The sequence below is a fragment of the Numenius arquata genome, chromosome 10, assembly GCF_964106895.1.
Source record: "Numenius arquata chromosome 10, bNumArq3.hap1.1, whole genome shotgun sequence".
In the NCBI taxonomy this organism is placed as follows: Eukaryota; Metazoa; Chordata; class Aves; order Charadriiformes; family Scolopacidae; genus Numenius; species Numenius arquata.
The window spans coordinates 23,703,015-23,720,304 of record NC_133585.1 but is presented as its reverse complement, the minus strand read 5'-3'; the positions used below and the strand labels follow the sequence as shown (position 1 = coordinate 23,720,304).

The 17,290-nt window shown below is 40.9% G+C and overlaps 1 protein-coding gene across 1 annotated transcript in view; it reads left to right on the top strand.

Annotated features, from left to right (window-relative positions):
• Positions 1–17,290, top strand: part of PTPN13 (protein tyrosine phosphatase non-receptor type 13) — a 104,161-nt gene that overhangs the window by 33,372 nt on the left and 53,499 nt on the right. Inside the window, exons 6-7 of the mRNA XM_074154257.1 lie at positions 5,439–6,002; positions 15,883–15,978. Of these exons, the coding sequence (XP_074010358.1) occupies positions 5,439–6,002; positions 15,883–15,978 (660 nt within the window). The remainder of the gene's footprint in view (positions 1–5,438; positions 6,003–15,882; positions 15,979–17,290) is intronic.

Here is a 17,290-nt window from a genome sequence, read left to right as displayed (position 1 = left end):
ATTATAAATAATTGCACTAATGTAACATCAAGTAGAGGATAAACACCCAAGGGCAATATGTGAAATCAAGAACCCAGATACTATTCAGATGAGCATGAAGAAGAGTTTAGTTCAGCAGAGAAGTAATTGGGGAAGGGGAAAGCATGCCTTGTGAAGTTACTTACATGCTGTAGTATCTTAATTGCTAATGGCTTGTCTTACCAGTGACAAGTAGGGAAGTACTTCTCTGTCCTGTTATACCCTTGGGTAACTGAAACATGGAGTAGCTCTGTGTGGTCTCAGGTGAGATACTTAAATGTCTTTAGTGGAGCCAAGATGCTTTGGATAGACCTCCAGAGTTTCCCTTACAAATGCAAGCCATTTTTTTAAAGGGACTTTGTAGTTTGACTGTCTCCATCCATTATAATTTAAAGACATAAAAGTTCCATTATGCAGTCGTGTTCCTTTTGGTCATTAGTTGGATCTTTATTCTTCATACATAATTTTTTACTGGCAGTTCTTCACTTCATTTTCCCCCACATTTCATCATAAAAGCTGGGGAAAAAAAAGTTGATGGATAAACTACGTATTGGTTTATTGAATGGACTTATGGACTTGCGTATGCCATTCAACTGAAAATACATGTATTAGAGCAGACTGGAATCATATGCCCTTCTTTATTCTGGAGGTTAGCTGAAAGCTGGATATATGACCCTTGTGCCAAAAGAGACTTACATAGTCATTTAAGACCCTTGATCTAAGTAATGCTGAGGTAGTGTGGTGAGGAAGTCCAGGAAAAAAAGTGGAAATAATAGTTGATTTTGCAAAAGTCTATAATAGTACTTTTAAAAAGTAAGGAGAGATGAGGACAGATTTAAGTTATTAAAAAAAAAACAATTGGCCTGAACTGGTTGCCTTGGCTGGTTGCCTAATCCAGTTTTTTCACTGGTATCTGCAATTGAGTTGCTTCTGTTCTGAGAAGTCTTGTCCTTGATTGTTGACCTCTGGTGCGAAGATCAGCATGCATTCTTGGCTGATGTAAAGTATGGATCTGAAAGTTCTGTATCGCTGCTTTGGTTTGGTTTGCCTTCTCATGATGGCCCATGTGAGCAGGCTGCACACCCCTTGCCCTCTAGTCTTTTCTCTGCCTTTCTCTGAGGATGATTCTTAAACAGATCATGTGAGCCGGTCTGGGGAGAGAGCTTCTTGAAATAATGTTATGTAGGGTGGGATGAGTTTTGCAAAGGTGGGAAGAAGTGCCAAGACTGGTGAAAAGCAGTGGGAATGGAAAGAGCAATAAAGATGTCCAAGAGAATTTTACAGTTTAAATACTGAATACTAAGGCCAGCTGTAGATTCCATTTGGCAGTATGTTTAAAACCCCATGTTGGCTGCATAAGTCAATGTGGATATGAGTTAGACCTGTAGACATCTCCACTCAGCAGAGTCGAAGAGCAAGGTGGAAGTGGAATGCCTCCTGCGCTGCTTCCTGATGGGATGGCTCATCTCCTGTCTCATGACACATTTCGCTGTAAGTGACAAAGCTGTAGCGATATTTCCTAGTCACTGCTGATGAGGTAGCATTCATGGCCTCCACTTTGCCTCATGAGGAAGCTCCAGGTGAGTGGGTGACTTGAGGAACAGAAAGCATCTCTTGCATGTCAGGGCAAAGAGCTTGTGTCTTCTGTGCCTCTGCATGAACTGGAAGCAGCTTCTGTTACATCTCGTCTGAATGCTACGAGTCCGTAGAAACTACAGCTGTGGTGAGAAGGGTGCTCTTTCCTCCCTAGCACTCTTTTTCACTGGCAGCTGGGCTCTTCCATTGCAGTTCCCACCAGCATACAACAGATGTGTTTCTGTTTCTGGTTGTTCTATGGTGAGGATACCCACTGGTACTTAAAGTAAACTGGGGCTCTTTTCACTGGGTGTGATCCTGAAACAAGATAACACTTCAATGTGCAGAGACCTAAATAATTTTTTGAACTAGGAATGTTCTTCTGAGCCATAACTGATGATATACTAAATAATCCAGACTTTATAGCCTTGGTAGTGTATTGGAGTTGCAGCTCTCTGTTTATCTTGATTTTTTTCTGCTTTGTTTGCCATTGTTTTGTTCAGTAAGGTCTTGTGCATGTAAGTATTTTCAGTGTTGAAGAGGTGGGTTTGGGTTTTTTTACATTTAAAAAGATATGTGAAAACAGTGTGTAGAGGAGATTGTTTTGGTTTTTTCTACCTAAAATTATCCTGGAACTGTCATTATTGGGGAGGATTCTTGGAGCTCCTTCTGATTTTGACAAGGACATAGGGTGTATCATCAGTAAGTTCGCAGATGACACCAAGCTAAGCAGGAGTGTTGATTCCCAGGAGGATAGGGAAGCTCTACAGAGAGACCTAGATAGATTGGATCATTGGGCCAACATCAATGGCATGAGTTTCAACAAAGGCAAGTGCCGGGTTCTGCACTTGGGCCACAACAACCCCGTGCATTGCTACAGGCTTGGGGAAGTGTGGCTGGAGCTGCCTGGAAGAAAGAGACCTGGGGGTTCTAATTGACAAGCGGCTGAATATGAGCCGGCAGTGTGCCCAGGTGGCCAAGAAAGCCAATGGCATCCTGGCTTGTATTAGAAATAGCGTGACCAGCAGAAGTAGGGAGGTGATTGTGCCCCTGTACTCAGCACTGGTGAGGCCACACCTGGAGTATTGTGTCCAGTTTTGGGCACCTCAATCCAAGAGAGATATTGAGGTGCTGGAGCGAGTACAGAGGAGGGCAACGAAGCTGGTGAAGGCCCTGGAAAACAAATCGTATGAAGAGCGGTTGAAGGAGCTGGGACTGTTTAGTATGAGGAAGAGGAGGCTGAGAGGAGACCTCATCACTCTCTACAACTACTTGAAAGGACACTGTAGAGAGGTTGGTGCTGGTCTCTTCGCACAGGTAATTAATGACAGAACAAGAGGGAATGGCTTCAAGCTCCAGCAGGGTAGGTTTAGACTGAACATTAGGAAAGAATTTTTCACAGAAAGAGTGGTTGGGCATTGGAACAGGCTGCCCAGGGAGGTGGTTGAGTCACCATCCCTGGATGTGTTCAAGAGACATTTAGATGTGGTGTTAGGGGATATGATATAGGGAAGAACTTTGTAGTGTAGGGTAGATGGTTGGACTCGATGATCCCAAGGGTCTCTTCCAACCTGGATGATTCTATGATTTGCTTTTTTTTTTTTTGACGATCTTAAATACTGCAGTATTTTGTTTTTTATCTCTCTCACAAATGACTGAGTTAAAATCGTGTTCTTGATGTGCATGTAGGTGAATGTGAAGCATGCGTTTGCAGAATGGGTATCATCCCACTGCTTTAGACAGTGGGAACTTCACAGTGAATGGCTATTTTTAAAGGGCTTTTTTGTGTCTGTGAATATTATATGTAATTCACCAGCCTTATGAGGGATGTATAGTCTGAAAATAAGACAATAACATAAGATTTACCTGACCACAAACATAATTATGTTTACTGGAGTTTAGGATTAAAGCCGTATTTGTAAAATATGAAGTGACATGTCAGAACCTTTCAGAAGTTCATTCTCATTGGCAAAGTTTTTTGGTTTATTCTCTTGGCTGGAACATGTGGGAACTGTGTAATTTATGAGACGCTTTTTAGACAATAGAACCCTAATGTTTTGCCATCGTGCATTTGAAGGGGATTCCTGCTTGCATTTGGCTTTAGTCTTGCTTTTTTTCAACACCCGTTATGAGCTTAATATCACAGAAATAGCAAGTGAAAACTAACAGCCCCTCTTCAAGTAGAATATCGGAGTTGAAAGGTGGAAAGCCATAAGCTTTTAAAGCATTTCTGAGTACAATTATGAGCGTCCTTAAAGCATTCTGTGGAACTCAGTTCAAAAGGATAATAGACTCTAGGTAAATACCAGCAGGAGCCTACTGTGCAAGTGAGGCAGTTGATTTCAGTTGACTTTGGAAGAGCAGCGCGCAGCACTATAGAGCCATCTTTGAGACGAGTAAATACGGCACAGTAAGTTACTTTGAGATCACGACTGCTTTCTTTTGTGAGGCTGTCTTCAAGGCTGCTGCTTCTTAAAAGATGTCCATGGTAATATCAGAGTAGAGAGGGAGCTAGCTCTTAGAAAAGCATCACATGCTGTACTGACTCCACTTGGGTGGGCAGGTATTGCTTAGGCTACCCAGTGTGGAATATTTTTCATTGGGTTTTCTTGTTGGCGTAGCATGATGAAGTCGAGATTGCCATATTAATGCAGTGTATATGCTGCAGATAGGAAAGGTTAGAATTCATCTTAATAATTTTTGCAATGTACTTGGCCAGTTGGAGTTACAAGTAAATTACTGCCGGTGTGACATCTACCATAGACTTTGGATTCTTGCAACTTAAATAATGCAGAAGCATTAAAAAAATTTCATCTGTTAACAGAAAGCAAGTAGCAGTTGGGTAGTCTTTGATACTAGCTTTTCTCTGAGGTGTTACTCTTATAATGGTTATAATTCTTTTACTCTGATCCCACGAAGGCTTAAGAATGTGGAAGGTAAACTTGTAGGTCACCTGTTAACGTTAAGAAATTTGATTGTCCTTACCGATGTTTGTTTGTAATTAATTTTGTAAAATCGGGGTAACGCTTTGAGAAAATTTTATGCCCGAGACATACATGATCATCAAAACTTCTTGGTGACCATGATGGGGGTTTTTCAGAGAGCACATATTTCATTGATATTATTCCACCTCTGATAGTTTCTTTTATTCTGGAAGTAATTTTATGGTAAGGGAGAGGGAGAAGGGAGAGTGTTCATTAGTATTGGCTGATCCATTTATTAATGAAACATGGAAGTGTATAGGCTCATAGAATCACTGTGCTTTTAGAAGGTTTGTTGCTTTTGAGTATTCTTTATGCGGAGAGACTGTCATCACCAAAAATAATCACTAAAGGAAGATCCAGGATTTTTAAAATTCCTGACTACATAGTCATTCTTCTCTTACTACGCCACTGCTGCAGGGCATCTGTAAATCCGTAGAACAAACCTGAACTTGTCATTGAAAATTGTAGGTGGTGTCTTTGGGTGTGAGGGGTGAGAGGAATGGCTGGTTTCAGGTTGATCGTTAAACAGTAATTTTGGTGATAGTCCAGACTATTTTAAAAATAAAATGAGAACACAACTTTCAGCACATTTTTTTAATGTTAATGCTGAATTATAGTAGGCCATATTTTTTTCTTGAGCACTTCAGAAATAAAAAAAATAAAATCCCTGTCAGATATGAAGCAGTTGGAGTTCTGTCTCTGTTGACTGAGACAGCCCTTTAAGTAGCTGTCTTAATGCTTTGTATGGCAAAATCAAGGCCAAAATGTGTGCTCTCTATACACTTTAACGATAAGTAACTTGTGTTGGACTCTGGTGTATTAAGTACAAAATTACATATATGAAATGTTTCCTTATTCCAGGAAAAACATTAGTGGTCGATGCACCCGATGGACACAAAACTCACTTCTCGCAACAGACCATGCTTAACAAAGGACTTAGCAAGTCTATGGGATTTCTGTCCATCAGAGGAACACAAGTCGAGGAGGAGTTTTCCCAGGGCATTTCCACAGATTACAACTCGAGACAGGAAGATGTTTTCTGTCCTCATATATGTAAAACCAGTGAGTTTGAAAAAAAAGGTCACCTTCATACAGATGTCACTCGCAAGAGGAAAGTGTGGGCTTCCTCCACAGATTTGCTTTGTGCAACAGACAAGGCAGCTGAGAGGGGCCATGCTGGAGGCTCTCACGGGCACAAGCATCAGTGTGACGCGTTTCCAGTACGGACTTCTACTGCTACCAGAAACAAGGAAGCAAGATACTCTGATGGGAGCATAGCACTGGATGTCTTTGGGCCGCAAAAACTGGACCAAACGCGCCATGTGCCTGAGACATCGACTTCTGCAGCAATATCAAGTGCCTTTGACAGGATAAGAGAGAGACAGAAGAAGTTGCAGCTTCTGAGGGAAGCTATGAATGTAGAAGGTTAGTGAAGCTTTTTGATTTTCTAAGTATTCCAGTCATTAGACATAGATTTCTCTGAGAAATTTGAGTTCTCTTGTAGCAGCTCTTGAAACTGCTGAGATCTTCGCTTCGTCTTCTTTTTTTTTTTTTAGGTAAAGTGAAAGCATTAGAATGTCTGTTGCCAATGAAGATAAATGTGCTTGTCCAGATTGCTTACCCAGTGAAAATAGTTGATTTCTGTAAGTCAGCCAGTATCAAGTTCATTAATTATAATTAGAAAAAAAAAAAAAAGTTGGTAACAGCCAATTGTGAAGTAATTTTCCTTGAAGGAAAATCCTCATCTCCAGCTATTAGAGATGGATTTATACCCCAGAGGAAAGGGAGAATTTAATCTTCAGATCTCTGTTTTTGCACTGTATAACTCTGGATGATGCATTTAAGTCTGTAAATATGAAGTTATTTTTGGGCTCATGTTAAGATCTTCAACTCAGTGGGAATACTTCACAACAAGTTCCATCAGTTAATTAAAAGAATGGGGCGGGGTGGGGGGAAGGTCTGTGTATTTGTTCTGTGGAAACTTATAAAATGGTCTTTATGCAGAACCCTCTAACGGGAACTGCATATTTTGTTTGCTTTGGAAATGTGATTTTCAGAGGTTGTAAATTTGGGACAGTTGGGTAGAAACTGAGAGCAGAGTTGGATCCTGCTTGTGATGGGCCAAAAGGCATAATTTAGTCATGTAAGGTATATGGTAGAAGAGCTAGCCCAGTCATTTATTCAGGTGCATTTAAAATCCATACAGTTGAAAACTCATGGCTGCCTGTCTGTCGTGTGGTGGAAATAACTGTGGGGGAAAAAAAGCATTTTTGCTTCATTTTCCTGCACTGAGGTGTAAACGCTTCCGTATTTAGGAGAGCTGATAAAGCCTTTTGTCAAGGTTGAATTTCTAAAAATACCTGTTCATGCCCCTTGTGGCCATCTCAGAATATGCTTATATTGCACTTAGCATGGGAAAACAATTCTTACTCTGCTATGCCTGGGAGCCTTGTGCTCCAGAAAGGAGTTGGGAATGAAATGGCATAGGCAGTTCAAAAAGCTACTGTGATTTCTGGAGAAGTTGTACAGACAAGACAGCTGGAGTGGTTTTGTGCTATCAAATTAGCGCCTTCCAGTGAGGGTTAGACTGTAATGTGAGGAGGTGGACATAAATGGAAGTAGTACTGTGGTGATACCATTGTTTGTCTCAATAGAAGTTAACCGTCAGTCATTATGCAGTGAGATGTCTGATGAGGTACCGGGAAGGTTGGTTGGTTTTTGGTTAACGAGTCTGAAATTGAAAGGACCCATCTCAAGTATATGAGTCCACTGGGATCTTTGGAGATAGGCAGTTGGCAGAGTTTAAGGGGAGGCCACTCCCTGCATTGGGAAAGCTCAATAACCTTGTTGTTCAGGAGTGCAGGTTTGTGTTGCACAACAGCAAAACCAACAGCTTGGCCAAACCCATTGATGAGCAAGAGTTTATCATTCTCATTCAAACAGATTGGGAGACAGCAGAAAACATAATATGCCTGTGCCTTGCAAACTGAGATAGTTTGGATGTGTGAAACTACTTGATTCATAAAGGGGATGGCTGAAAGTGCAGTCAAAATAACCCGGGAACTGGGGCTTAAGAGTCACAGGAGCTGAGTGACAAATCTGTACGGGGAAGATTGAGGCAATAGCTAATGACTCACTGCCCATCCTTCTGAATTCTCAGTTATTACTTGTTAGAAAAAAATGAAGATACTTTCTCAACAGATAGCTGGGTTGCAATGTTCTTGTCTTCTGAGTTTCCTACTTTGGACAGAGAGAGGAGGTATGTCTCACTCTTGCATTGCGGTCGGGAGTGTAGCTCTGCTGTGTTATTTTAGGCTGCTCTTTTTTTTCTTTGGTCAGTTAACTGCTTAAATAAAAATTTCAGGCAAGAATCTAGTTGTGAATTTTTAATGAGAGACGGTTTAAAGGAGTATTTTAGTAAGATGGATGGGGAATACTTTTTCACATAGGAGTTAGTTGCTGTTGTGTTTTACAGGGCTTGAGAAGCCTGACAAAGTATTCTATTCCACTCTAATGAGCAGATTCACAAAAGCCGTAATACATAAAGTCTGCAAGTCTACTAAGACTTCTTTCCCTTTTCCTCTTTTCCATATGTTTTACTATTTCTTATCTCACATCTTGTTTATAACAGATTAATCCCTTGAGATCTTTCATAAAAAGAGTCTATTGTTAGTTTCATCTGTCAAAGAAATGAAAAATACAGTCTTTAAGTTATTTGTGCGTTACTGTTGTATGCGATTTTCAAGCACTTAGTGGATAGACAGATAATTTCAAATGTCAGGCATTAGCAAGTGTGTGGGGAATTGTTCTTCTGACGTAAGTCCAGCCTAGCTGTGAGATATGGGCGGCTGCATGGAAAGCTGTGGTAAAATGTCGCCTCACTTGATGTGAGAGTGTCTTACTGCCTACAGCTGGTAGTCACACAGCCGATAGGTGGGCAACAATTAGAAATGGATGGGAAAGAAGTCCACAGAAAATGACAGAAACTACTACTCTTTCTCTACGTGGAACACAGCATGACCTCAAAGGAGAGGCATTGAAAGGGGAAACAGAGAAAGAGCGTAAGGTATTTTGAAAACTTGAGTAGTCAGGAACAAGGATCTGTTCAGGTTGGAGGGGAGGAATGGGCCAGGAGTCATGGGAACAGGGTTGGTGGTTGGTTTTAGTAGAGAGGACACAATCTGCCTTCTCTTTGGTAGGTTTGGGAATATTTTCAATTTAGTTGAGTCCAGATCTAGGTTACAGTCAAGTCTGTAAGTTGTAGTAAGCCTCTGCTTTCAGTTGTATGTTGGTTTTCAGTTTTTGAATTGTGAAGTTGCATTGGACTCTCTGCAGGTTAAACTTGGCCAGATAAAGCTTCCCTCCTCAAACTACAAAGGAACTTAAGGGACACGTGGCTTATTTCTTCTTTAACTTAACCCAAAATAAGTTGGCAAGCTTTTTGTTATTTATAAAACCTTAAGGAGCTGACTGTCTTGGAAAAAGAAAATGTTCTCATGCGGAAGCTGTGCTATGCCAACTTTTCACTCGGAACAGATTTTTACAATGCAAATTATAAACTCATGAAAAGTGGAGTTTAGAGTGGGAAGAATGACAGAGCTTTAATTACATCTGTTCTGTGATAGAGTAGCTTGTAGTGAGCCTAGAGACCATTTAAACTGCACTGTAATCTACAGTCAGAACATCTCGGATTTAGCCTCACAAGCCTTCCAAAGGCAGTGTCATTTCAAGTGCCTTGCTCCTGAACTTGCTGTTTCCCACGTTATTCTGCTGTACGGTTTCAGGGTAGAGGCCGTTTAGCTCTCATGTACTGAAGATGATTGTTTATGGTTAGATGCTTAGCCGGAAGGGGAAAGAGACTGCTATTTGACCTCAGGTGTAGCCAGTTCTGAGCACTAAGAACAGGCTCCAGAAATATGTGCTAATCTCGCCAAGAGATGGGAGAGTGAGTTCTGCATCTCTGCTGTTATCGTTGGGTTTTTTTATGTAGGTTTTGTGAGCTTAGGTAAAGTTGTTTAGAGTTCTTAAGTTGTTAGGTGTTAAATTCAAGCAGTTTATCTGTACCAGGAGAGCAGATTTTGGTTTTGTTGTTCTTTTGAAACTTGGAAGTTGTTCCCTGGCACCAACTGAGAGTGTCCCGTTTCAGAGAAAAAGTACCGTTTTGCAAGCCTGCGTCGCTGCTGAGGAGCGTGAAGGCATCGTCTGCTCTTCCTGCCCCCCTGCTGTCTTTGCCTTCTCACCCACAACACTGATGGTATCTTCTGAGAGTTATGAAGCGTAAACACGCTTCATTTTTCATATCTCAGGCCTGCCTTCAGATGGCACAATAGTAGGCCACAAGGCTGCAAGATGGCAGCCTTGTATGAATCTCTCCCTTTTATTTGCTTAGGCAGCTTCCACCCGCCTTGTTCTGAGTGGATGTGTGTTGCTGCTTTATATGCAGTTTTGCTTATGAGGATGTTGCTTTGCTTATGAGGATGATGTTCCTGAGATGCATGAGGAAGCAAGATGTAAAGATTGCTTATGTCCTGGTGAAATACAGGAGCGCACAACCAGTTAGGAGAGTCGTAATGTAGCTGGCTGTGGGTCGAAAAGGAAACAGGGAGGGAAAAGAGGGGAGGATACCAAAAAAGCTGCTCTTGCTGAAGCTTTGGAATGCTGAGTCCAGGGGTCGGGTAATGGGGGTGGTTTGGGAATATTCTCAAGCCTTTGTTAAATGTTTTTGCAGTTGGGAACCATATGAATCCCAGAGCCTCAAGCTGTGCTTATCCATCTCTCTTTTTACCTTTGATTTTTCCAACTGAAAACCCAGATAATTAAGTCTCTTCTTTTTTTTTTCTTTTATTTTTTTTGTTCATTTACTGCTCTCTGCTTCGGACAGTCAGCAGGAAGAAGCAGTAATACTCTTGTTTCTAGAGCTGGGTCTCTGCCTCCTTAGTCTTCTATGTCATCTCCCAAAGCAATGTTTTCATTAGCTACCCTGAAGAGTCATCTGGACCTCATTTAGAAAACAACTATATTATGACTATGTGTTTAGGTGGCGAGTTCTGGTTAAGGATACTCAAAATGTCCCAATTTTAGAAGCTGTGTTAGTTTGAAGCTGCATTTTTGAATAAGGGAAAATTTCTGCAGGTAGTCAGGCAACTATTGGTAGTAAATTTATCCCAGCAAATGAAGCCCCAGAGAGATGAATTTGGGAGCTTCTGCAGAAGTTAAATGGGTTAAATTCTGGGTTAAATGGGAGATTTGGATTTGGGGCAAAAGAAGAATTTACAAACTTACCTCTGTAAATTCAATGAATTGTGCATACTTTCTGTTTCTCATTAATTGTATGCACTCAGTTCATGTGTACCCTAAGCAGAGGAACTGCGAGTCATCCACAATGACAGATCTGTTTGCATGTGAAAGCGAATTAAGGCTGAGTTTACACATGCCTTCCGATGATTGTGCTGCAGTACCATTTAAATTGAGCAGTGGCGAAATGGTTGGTATGTCATATGGTTGGTATGTCTGGTAAGGATAAGGTCCAGTTAGAACAATGTTCAGAAGTCGTATTAGTGAAGCTGAAGGGTTAGGATAACGGACTGATAGTATTTTAGATAGAGGACTTTCAGTTGCTAATGTTACTGACGCTACAGAAGTTGGCTTTTCAACGAAAAAGAAAGAAATGTTTGTGGGATTTCTGTAAAGTACAAGTTCTCTGGCATCAGCCACTATTAGTTATTACATAACTAATACTGAATGTAAGTGAATGTAGTGAATGACTAAGTGAATTACATAGTTTAACATAAGGTAGTAAAACAGCTCTTAAAATTCCATAATTGCCCAGCAAAGTGGCATCTGCTTTATCTTCTTTATCAAGCTTTTGGCAGGTCACGGTCTGGGATTATCAATTTTTAGCCAACACATTACTCAGTTGGATAAAACATTTAAATTAAATCAAGCAACTTTATTTGCCACACTTTCAATCTGTGTCCATTTACATACTTTATCCTAGATGGCATGACACAGATCCAGGAAAAAAAAAATGCGTCTTTCTAAGTACAAGACACTAAGTTCTTACCAGACCCTGGAGTTGTTATTTTTAATCTTGCTGTTTTCCTTCCCAGCCTAGCCCTAGAGATGTGTGTTTTTGGCAATTTTACATGGCTCTGTTTCTTCCTGTGACTCGGATCCTGCTGAACCCTTAGGCTCTGGAGGGAGCCGCCCGGATGGCTGGTGACTGGGGCTGCCTGCACCGTACAGCTCTTTCATTTAGAACATGGGCAGTGGGAACGTTGCGAGTTAAAATGAGCCTGCTCCCCTAGAAGGCTGAATGGATTTGTTTCCCTTGTGCACTTGTTGGATATGAATCCTTACCAGGGATTTATTCTGGATCTCAACGTTCTTTCTGGTAAACCGATGCTGCCTTGCATAAGATAATTCAAGTTTTCTTCGATCAAAAGACGAAAAAGAAGACTAAATACAACTGTAACTTATTGGTTAAACTCTTGTCAAGGAAGCAAGTCCCAGCCTCTCCTAAGGGACAGTTAACATGTTTTAAATGGTGTTATAGTAACACTCTTGTGTAATAGAGAAACCCACCAATAAACCTCAAAGAGCAAACAAGAGCTCCCTTGCTGTCATGGGACTGCCTCTTTACCTCTGCCATCTTCTCTGTCCTTTTCCTGCTCTGTACAGCCAGTAATAATTCTGTAATAATGTGTATTTGAAAAGCTGTGTATCTAATGTGAGTCACGTATTCAGGATAATGGAATTCCAGGCTAAATGTGGCTCTCTGGTTTCTGTTGAAGTTGGCTGAGGTGAGGCTTTCTGTAAATCACTTGTCTGGGCTTGCATGTCTTGCTGTGCGTAAATAGTGTGTTTTGTTATTCTGTGCTGCATTATGCCAGTGAGGTTGTGCTCTGCTGGCTTTGATGGGGAGCTTGAAAAGGCGTCGCTGCAGCGCTAAGCAGCACAAACACAGGGTCTTCAAGCTGTAATGCTTCATTTATCTCTGCACAGGACGCTGCCGCATGTTAACTTTCATTAGTACAGGTTTTATATATTCATTTTAGTTGTGGACTTAAAACGTGCTTAAGCTCAGGTTTATTTTTCTACCAAGGTATGAAATGACTTGAAGTGTTCTGAGGCTGTAATCTAAACGCTGAATTGTTAACAGTGGTAACTGGTAGAATGATTTTTTGCTACCATGTGCTTGATCTTCCTAGAAGTTAAATCAATTCTGAAGTCTGTCTTCAGTCACCAAAACATTAAAAAAACCAAAAAACAATCAAAACCAAACAACCACACAAAAAAATAAAAACCCAAACCAACAAATCAAGGCCATTCAAAAACCCCAAGGAAAGCTTCAAATATGGGAGGTAACTTATTTTAGCTTTTATCGATGTCATCTTCCCATTCCTTCCCATCCAGACAGGCTCATTTTTGAAACTGCTGTATGAAAAGCTCAGCTGTAACTTGATCCCAGAATTGGGACTTCATGACCTTTGGAAGCCAGTTCTTAATTAGGAGGTTGGCTTGGACATGATCCAAGTCCCTTCTCTGAAGTTAAATCGTAATGATATGTTGGAATTGAGGAGAATTTGCTGAAAGAGAGGAGACAACATAAATTATGTGGGTAATTTTGCAAGCGTTATAGATACTGTAGTCTCAATACTTACAATTTAATTGAACGTTTGCAGGTCTGCAGTGTGTATCTTGTCCGTGCCCCAGAAGAGATTGTTTGGTTAAGAGGAGGTGCTGTGTTGGGGAGATGTGCAGGGGGGTGCACACAGACATGTATGTACCAACAGAGAACTGGAGGGTGGCTGCCAAAGAGAAGATGCCCCAGCAGCAAACAGTTCTACATGTAGATATATTTTTTTTTCCCTAACTGGGCAAAGCAAAGAAAAATCTAGAGGATTTACCCTGAATTTCAGGCTGTAGCTGCTTCATTGCTTTTAAATTGTTGTCCCTAGGCTGAACAGGCTGATAGTCATTGATGCAGCTCCATGAAGATGAGAAGAATCCCTTTGCTTGTGTTACTGGGATAAGTTGTATGGTCTCGCTTAGATGTGACAAGAAAGGAGGGTGGTCCCATCTCTGTCTCTACTTCGCAGATGCTGGGAGAATAGCTTTAAACCTATCTGGGCCTCATGTGGAGACCTGTGAAAACATTGAGATAAGCAGTGACTGGGAATCTTGCTTTATGTTTCTTTGGCTCATGAGCTCGCCCATTGGCCTACAGCAGGGCGCCAACTCCTGCTAACAGGATGAAGCAAGAGAAGTCAAGTACCCCGTTAGGTATCACGCCACCACATACAAACACTTGTTTTGTGGTTTAGTTACATATTTCTGTTTTACTGGTTTACTTTTTTTTTTTTTTTTTTTGCAATATTTCATGTCTCGAAAAAGCAAGATGGAGCCACAATTTGTGTGTGACTTGGGAAGGCCAGGCTGCTGACTAGGAAAAAAAAAATCTGTTTAAAATTTCATGTTATATTTTATTGTTCCCTTTCTATCCTCTTGCTTCAGAGTCAGTTTAGCAGACTTGAAAAACCTACAGCTAATAAAACTACTGGGAAAGAAGAGATCTGTTTTCAGTTAAACGTTTCTGTGCTGCAGCTCCAGTATCATGTTTGGATTGATGCCTCGCTTAAAGGGATGGGAGCATTTTAAAAATGCACCTCCAAATGCTACCCACTGAATTTGTTTTTCATTTCCCTTGTTAGGCAAATAATTGCTAAATTTGTGGTAGATTTCTTTGTTGTAAAATCCAGAAAGCTGAAGGTAGCCATTGGGAAAAGCTGAAGTAACCCCACCCTCGCACCCCCTGTGAATACTCTTCATCTTGCTGTAGGTTGGATTGCAAATGTGCGAGCAGCATTGCTCGTTTCTGGGAGTAATGTGAAACGTCTTTAGGATTAATTGTGCTTTATGCCGCTAAGCTGGGCGACTGCGGTTGCCTGGTAGGAGCGGTTGGTTTCACAGCCTGATGGGCAGCTTTGCTTCTTTTCCCAGTTTTTTCAAAGAATCTTGTATTTGGTGGGACAGTGGTGCAACCCAAGTGAGCTGGGAGAAAAGGGGGAAATGCTGGCTTTCAAGGAGGAAGGTTTTGGAAGCTGATACTCCAAAATTCAAAATTAACTAGTCTTTAGTCTTGGTCAACTGCATTATCTTATGTCTTTTCATGCCTTTTTCCCCATTGGAGTTTTCCCTCCCTCTGTAGGAAGTCTGAATCAGTATTGCTGTCGGCTTCATGTCTAACTTGTCCTCTGACTGCAGGTTTATTGCTCTCGCAGGATTTTTCAGCAGGCGTTTTGTGTTCTGGATGTGGGTAGGTGGAAACTCTTCACTTGCTTTTTGCAGCGTCCAAACTCATCTGCTCATGTATTCCACATTTTGTACTCTTACATTTTGTATTCCTTGCTGTAGTGATTTGCACTTCTTCACAGCAGTTACGTGTGTTTCCACTATATCATCACTTGTGTTTTCAAACACATGAACTGTAGTTGGGCCAGACAGCCTTCTGCAAATAAGGACACCTGAAGTTGTCTCTCACTTAGTGGAACATTGCTGATCCGAAAATGTGGACACTTCTTTGTTTTGTTTTCTGCACACTCTGTGGCTGTTCATTGGCTTGTGCATAGGAAAGTTTTGGGAGATTGTTGCAATGTCAAGCACACACCAACTCTGTGCAGTCCTTTGCTCCACTGTGTTGTTTAAAGATTCCACTGAGAGTAGGAACTGAGACTGTTGTATCGATTTCTCATCACATGCGTTTAGCTGTTCTATTAGATTATTTAAATATCCTGTAGGGCTTATTAATTGATTGATAATCGTATTTTGTGGATGTCAAAGATGAGCAGAATGAATTGTAATTTTCCAGTTCTTGCTTTGTCTCTGTGGATATTGTTCCTTTTTCATCGTGAAGGAACCAGAGACTGAGTCCTGCAGGTTGCTTTCTGCGCAAGAGGTGTGCACCAAATGTTTCCATCAGTTTTGTTTGCAGGATGGGTTGGTTTCTGTCTTGGGTTTTGTTGTTTTTGTTAAATACTAATTTTAACTTGAAAGTGTTGATGAGAGAGAAGTTCGGAGGAGGTGGCTCTGTTAGGATAGCCAAGAGAGGCCAGGCAGGCCACAGGGACGGAATGGGACTGCACAGCGTCCCCTGAGTGTTTGCTCTCCAACCCCATAGCCACAGATGGGCATTTAAAAATGTGTTGAAAAGATTTTAAAAAATTTCAAATGTTAATTTGTGCTTGATTTTTGCATTAGAGCTGTTGCTGTCTTACTCTTCTGATACCCTGATTTAAACTTTCAGAGCCTTTGAGAAGGTACAAATCTTACCACAGCGACGTTTATAGTACTTCGAGTGAAAGTCCATCAGTTATTTCTTCGGAACCAGATTTCAGGCAAGGTAAGACCTGTCTTTAAAAACAAAACAAAAAAAAAACCAAAAACAAAAAAAAACCAACACCAACTAAACAAAAAGCCTGAAGAAGAAAGTTCAAGCTGAATAATAGACCCCAAAAGTATGAAGTTAAATCTTTAGTAGGAGGCTTGATAATTACCGCTAATACAAAGTTGTAAGATCTCATGTAATTACAACATTGTGTACAGCTCAGCATAATTGGCAGCCTGTTCTGAAGTGAGTTTGACATTTAGCAGTCTGGAAGGGAACTTGGTAGGACTAGCTGGAAATGGTTAACTTTTTAGTGGAGTGCTGGTTTTATATAGCAGGCTGTCTTCAGAGGCACAAAAATGATTGAGTTGTTAGCGTACAATAATAGTAAATTGCAAAATCTTTATGTGGGACATACATGGTTTAATTCTTCTTATATCAGTGGGTTTTACTTGTTAGAGTTAAACAGGTGATAATTTATAGGCCAAGGATTTCAGTGTAATCTAAAAGTGATACAGGCTGTTTGTATGATAAATTTAGGTAAGTTCTATGAAATCAATGGCTTGGAAAAGCAGGAGATAGTACAAAGAGTTTTTCACTGATAAATGGCAGGAAGGGTTTTCTTTGGATAGTGGAAGCACAGCATGGAAGGAAATGCTTGGAGCGTATTTTGAAAGAAATGCTAAAATGGTGAAAAGAAGTCAAGAGGAGAGCACAGCTGATGAAACAGTCCATTTCACAGAATCATTGTAAGTGATCAAGCCAAACCATTTGATGAAAATGAGGAAAGAAAGCACTAGTTAGGAAGCTAGAGTATAGCTGCACCATATGTATTCTGTACGCACAGAATTCCAACCCAGCCTCTGTGTCCTCACCGCTCTTGCAACCTTCCTTCTCCTCCTACTTACTGAGCCAGAAGCCTAAGGATCAGTAAGAAGTAGCAAGGCTCCTATAACGCATTTCCCTTCATTTTTTACCATTTAGAACAGGCTGTTTATGTGTTATGTGTTCCGGTCCAAAGTCAACGACTCCTAAGTTCGTACAGGCAAGAGAGAGCAGCTTTCTGGCTCCTAGTAGTATTCTGGGCTCAGTGAAATGACTATCAGAAAGGGCTATTTCTAAATCACCGTGGCTGGAATGTGTTCCGTAAGAGCCATCCTGCTAGCTCTGTTTGTGAAGGGTTCAGTAAGAGATGAAAGTGAAGTAGTTTGCAAAATCAAGCCCTAAGTGTAGCATCTCAGGTGCTCCTACAGAAAGATGTACCAGCAAAGGAGGTAACTATAACAAACAGAATAGCAGGCTGGTATATTGCCAGAAGAAAAAAAAA